Below are 5,946 nucleotides of genomic sequence, written 5' to 3' on the forward strand. Positions count from 1 at the left end.
AGTAGTATTTAAGTGAGAAATGTCTGCTGTGCTGTTTGCACTTTAGTTGAGTGTCGTAGTTGCGATGAATCTCCTGCTGTTTTGCAGGAGATCCAGCATCTCAAAGTACACCTATCTGTTGGAAAGAGGGCGTGGACTTAACGAAGAAAGCAAAGACCAAAGCGCCATTAAAAGGACGCAAGAGACCACTCAAGCACAGATCATTCTTTGACTGGTTTACGGATCATGGTGATCCAAGCTCGGACGAGATAGCTGAATTAATTAAGGATGATATGTGGCCTAATCCACTGCAGGTAACATTATTTCAGAGGTGCACATCAAGACTCCTGATCCAATTTCTGCGAGGAACCTGAATGGATAACGTCAGAAATGAGAAAACGCACCAAAGATTCTTACATGCCTTTTTCAACTATAAAGATACTTGTATGAAAAAACACTTTAGATCGTTCGAAAATATTCGCAAAATGGTCTGAAAACTATCATTTCTCTTGACAGTCAATAACCTTAAAATTAACGTGGCAAAATTATGAAGAAAGATAAGTCAAAGAAAAAGGTTGCATATACATTAGTTATAATGCTATATTAATTTTATTGATTGTCAAGGGAGTGATAATTTTTTAAGCATTTTATAAGTATGCGCTCAAGCGATCTAAAGCGTTCTTTCACACAAATACTTGAAAAAGGCATACAAGGATTTTGGGTATGCATTTACTCGCTTCTGACGCGATCAATCCAGCAGATCTGGTTCTGCAGTAGTCGAACCAGGAGTCTTAAGAGGAGTCTAAGACACAATTGGTTTGAACAATTTTGTTTATATCTGACTCATAATTTGATATGTGTTTTAGTATTACCTTGCACCAGATATAGACGTCGAAAATGGCATTGAAGGTGATGGTGAGGAGTGTGAAAGTGAAGAGGAAGAAGAGGAAGAAGACGGCGCAGATGACGGTGACGAAGGAGGAGAAGGGGGAGAAGGTGAAGAAGGAGATGACAGTATAGTGGTAGTCGAGGACGATGTTGATGAGGATGATGAAGAGGAAGAGGAGGCTGTGAATGACGAAGACGACGGTGTAAATGAAGAGGATGATCTGTTGGGAGAAGATGAAGTGGAGCGCGAAGGTAAGCGATAAAAATTGGCAAAGATTGACACATTATTGAATAGTACGCATGTGATACATATATACGAGCATTTGACGGTTGCAGATGGAGAAGAACCTGAATAGAGTCGACATTCACTGTGAAAGAATGAATGGAATGAAATATACCGAATCAATCAATCGAGAGCAGAGAAAGTCTACTAGACTGAAAGATATGCCATATGAATAAATCTCAGGACACACTTTTTGAATATATGAAAATAGAAAGGCAGAATTTAGAAGATCTAGACTCTTTCGATTGAGAACCTACATATGTATAAAAATGCAACATTTGTTAAGATATATTGAAAGTGGTTTGAAAGGAAAGGGTCTGGATTAAATTAGGTAGGCTCCACTCTCGCACGAAAATTGTATCAGAACATAACACAAACTCCTCAGTTATATTCATATGGCCTAGTCGTTCTCTTAATAAAATATGCGACAGAAAATGTCTGACCTGGTTCTTAATATTGCAGATTTTACCGATAAGTTAGAGTATAATATGAGACGAGATTTCAGGTGAAGTAAATTCAATTTACTTGCTTTTTTCATAAAGTTTTTCGTTAGATATGATTTCTAGAACGAGGTGTTTGAGTAGAATTTTTGAGAGTGACAATTATGTATCTACTTTCGCACACAAAAATTTTTACATAACTATACTGACCTTTGAATGAAATACAAATAATGGACTGAGGATTTTTTTTAATCCTCTGTTGAAATTCACTTGACTTTTATTTTACAGTTGATGTTGCAGATAATACCGCACATAATGAGATCTCCCCATTTTACAATAAATTAATAAACTCGTCGTTCGATATAGTTTTCCAATGATTTTCGAAAGATGCGTATTATTATTTTTCATATGTTATATTAATTGTATAAAACGCTATGATTATTGATGTTATATCAATGTTATAAGAATTAAGTCACAATATAATACTGCTCGCGAAAAATATGCGATTCTCAAAATCTAGAGAGGCTGTAGTGATTGGCAATTTACTGATTCATAAATCAGTCTGGATCATTACGGTTTTACGATTATATATAGAAGAGAGCATAGTAAAGATTAATACATGTATAAAAATATCATGAATATCAAAAGGATAATTTATATTCGAAAATGCAATTATTATTACATTTTTATTTGATCTTTTATTTGATATATAGTTCTATGTTGCATGTAACGTTTACAAGAACTGATCTCATTCAAGCGGCGTAATAATATGTTGTCGCGCACAATCTTACGCTCAAACGCTCGTTGACACATTCTTCGATGGAAGATTGCGACGCGCGTAATCGTATATCTTATTATTCACAGAGATGTGTTGTATCTTTCACTAATTCTCCGTGAGATGACAATATACGATAATCTAGAAAGTATATTCTTTAATTTAGTACGTTATTATTAACAATGGCGCTTTTGGGACTTGTCACGCTCAAAAAAGCATTCTCTAATCTTACTTCACCTCGTTCATGTTCTTCCATACTCTTTGTAACGACGCAGTTTACTCATTGTCACGTGAAGTAAGTGTTTCGTGAACATTTCTCACATTTGATACATTACGTAGTTCTATAATGGTGATTTGACTTTACAAGATTATCGTATGTCGAAGGTGGAGTCAACATAGGTAGCTCGGAGAAACGATGCTCTTACCATCTCGATAGGAAGAAAACGATACGAACTGTTGACTGCACACTTGCATGAATGAACAGAATCTCATTGTTACCTAGTATTCCGTGAAGCTAGGAAGGAAGAAACAAGTAATAATCCTCGAGTAGAAAGTAATAATCCTGGTCGATTTTATAAATAATTGTCTAACTTTACAACAAAGTACAACAGCGATATTTTTTAATCGGACGTATGTCCTTCTCTCTTTCTCACTTATTTCTTTTTTTTTTTTAATACGATTCTGTCAGTATTTATTAGATTAGTACGTGTTCCCGCTAACATGTATGAGAACAAAAATATTGTCAAAATTATAGAAGTAATGAGACCAATAAGATTCGTATTTTACCATTAGACGTCTGTGTTTATGTATATATTTACACTGATACCTATTGATTATTCGCTTCGTTACGTCTTTTGAAAATAGACTTAGCTATCCGTAGGAGGGGAAGGAGCGGTAAATTATAAATTTTTTTATCGCGCATCTCGTTTCATACGAGTTTCTATCTACCTAACAGGTACCCACCGACTCGGTCCGGTGTAAAAAGCGCTTTTTCGCCATACGAACGATAAGAGAGGGGTTTCAAACGCGAGAGCGATAATGTAAGCCTCTTTCAGGCGTCAGGCTACGTACACGTTTCTGCGCAATCGTGCAACAAACAAGCAGAAAACCAATCGAATAAAGTTGCCAGTTTGAGATACAAGCTGAGAGTTTTTCATATTGTCCATTAGTTGTCGACGGTAGAGAATGGAGAGTGAACTGATTTGCGCACGATGAGATGTGAGAACAATGCCGACATGTATAATAAACATTACAAATAGTGAGAAAAATTTCGGCACAGAGGGAGGAGGAGGAAAATGTAAGAGAAGCAAACTTGATCGACACAATGTCGTGAAAGTCGCACGTAACTTCGAACATTGAGCTCGATTTGTAATTCTCACTGTCTCCAGTTGATGATTTACTTTGTAAAACTCGTCGACAATGATTTGTGGGAGAGCCGCTGTTCCGTCAAATCTTCGCCATCAGGATGCCATGCGGAACAGGAAGCGAAGCTTGGAGCAAATAAATTTGTCTTCGGCCCCGTTCGTTAGCCGGGGCTCTTCCTTTTTTTCCTCTCCCTCTCGTAAATTGTCAAATTCTCGTTTTTCTTCACGCGATGACACTCACAATCGTCGTCTTCGTGCCGTCATTTCACATTCGTCGGCTCGTAGCGATGATGGTAGCAACATGTGCTGCTCAATCTTGTTACAAGCAGATTGATTGGCGCATGCTGGTGCCATCACCACCGTCGTCATCGTCGTCCTCGTCATCATCGTCGTCGCAGCGGTGGCGGCAAAAAAGCTCACCACCACGACCACCACTTCAGGTTCGAAAACGCGCCGGCGGCGAAGCCGGCTTCGAGGACGACGAGTGAGTGAGTGTGCCAGCTTCTGCTGGCGAAACGAGCCAGAGATTTTTTTACAATAAGCGTCACTGTCACGCTGCCGCGCGCGGGGTGTTACACGATCGGTGTTGCGCGTGTCACGGTCAGCGTCAATAACGAGTGAACCTCGAGAAATTCACGATAAGAGCGAGTGAGGGATGGGCGGGTGGATGGATGGGCGATCTCGGCGAAGGAGCGTGTGACATGGGATCGAATCGAGTCGCGATTGTCGCTTCTGCGACAAATTCGCGCGGATTTAACGAGCTCGTGTTCTCGTACACTAGAAAAGAAGATATCTTGGAAATATTTACTCATTGGGTACTAATAATATATTTGCTTAAGTCTAAGTTTTTTTACTTCAATAGAATAAAAGTGGAATAAGAGTATAGAACGGAGAGTGTCCCAGGACATCCACAGCGCATCTAGAATGATCTCAGGATATATTATGCTATCTGGATGGACGTCAACTGACTACTCTCATCGATCTACACGATCTGCAATGTTAATACTCTAATAATAATCGATAAAAGAACAGTAGTGTAGATGACAACGATAGTTTTTCGTATGAAACTTTTTATACGCTTGATTAGCTCCTTTAGACAAACACAACCAAAAAGCAATTGTGTGAATGAATTTATTATTTCTCTTGAGTTCTTGGATTACGATTCTTGGATTACGATTCTTGGATTATGGTTTTCCTATTTAAGCTCCGTCCTATCGATCCTTCTGTCAGTCAATTCACACTTATCAATCGAGAATTTTATAATCATTATTAATCAGCGCTCGTTGAATTTTGAAGGCAACATGCGCCTAGTGGGTGGCACAAAAATTCGCGCGACAAGGAGGCCACTGTTGAAGAAACTTGAACAAAAAACAGATCTTTGTGCCGCGGCGAATGCGGGGAGCAGAAGCTACGGAAGATGCCACGAAGACGACGACGTTGGCCCAGAGGAAGTAGGGGAACCGCCTTGTGCTCGTGGTTGCCAGCTTGCGTCCCTCTGTAACACAAATATTTATAAATAAGAGTCAATACAAAATATAACTGTATAAAATATTTCAGGGTAAAATTTTGTATGTGTTACGCGGGGCGCAAAAAATAAATAAAAGTTAAGTAATGAAGATTGTATTTTTCATTCTATTACATCTCTCAATGAAAAATACATGAACATATAATACTTTATCCTTAAATAATACAGTAAAGGGATAATATGATCGAAACCATGTCCTACCTTGTATTAGAAGATATATATTTAATTTTATCTTTATATAGAGGACATTTTCCATAATTGTGGCATTGTAAGTTAAAAGTGTGCAATTTTTGTAGAAAAATAAGTCGGGAATGTATACGTTACACGGAAAAAATTGATTGGATTAATCAAACAAGATTTCTGATTAATCAGAACTTGCGACTGTTCAAATTGCTGAACAGTTCTGCTTAACCAGAAATCTTGTTTACGTGAGTGGAATCTTAGTAACTTCAACTGGAATTTCTGATTCATTCATACTTTATCAGATATAGACTTTTGTGCATCTTTATAAATAAAATATAGACGAAATGTGTGAAATAGGAAGATGGCAAGCTCGTTTTACTAGGCAACTGCGTGTTACGAGTAGAAAAGGGTGGGAGCGCGTGGATGATGGGTAGAAGGAGCGGTCCGGGACCTGGAAGGGAGATATACAAAGGAGGTGATGACAAAACTGAAGTGCTAGCAGACCAAAC

At 38.3% G+C, this 5,946-nt stretch overlaps 1 protein-coding gene across 1 annotated transcript; it reads left to right on the forward strand.

The window, feature by feature from the left end:
- Positions 1 to 68: 68 nt before the first annotated feature.
- Positions 69 to 3,156, forward strand: LOC116847801 (protein SET-like; the record flags this gene model as incomplete). The annotated part of the gene is made up of 3 exons (XM_032823189.1): positions 69 to 293; positions 846 to 1,119; positions 1,204 to 3,156. Coding segments are annotated over 3 exons (519 nt in total), but the record flags the coding sequence as incomplete, so codon positions are not given.
- Positions 3,157 to 5,946: the final 2,790 nt, after the last annotated feature.

Source organism: Odontomachus brunneus, unplaced genomic scaffold, assembly GCF_010583005.1.
Source record: "Odontomachus brunneus isolate Ranch 3 - 2012 unplaced genomic scaffold, Obru_v1 Obru_scaffold_083, whole genome shotgun sequence".
NCBI classification, from domain to species: domain Eukaryota; kingdom Metazoa; phylum Arthropoda; class Insecta; order Hymenoptera; family Formicidae; genus Odontomachus; species Odontomachus brunneus.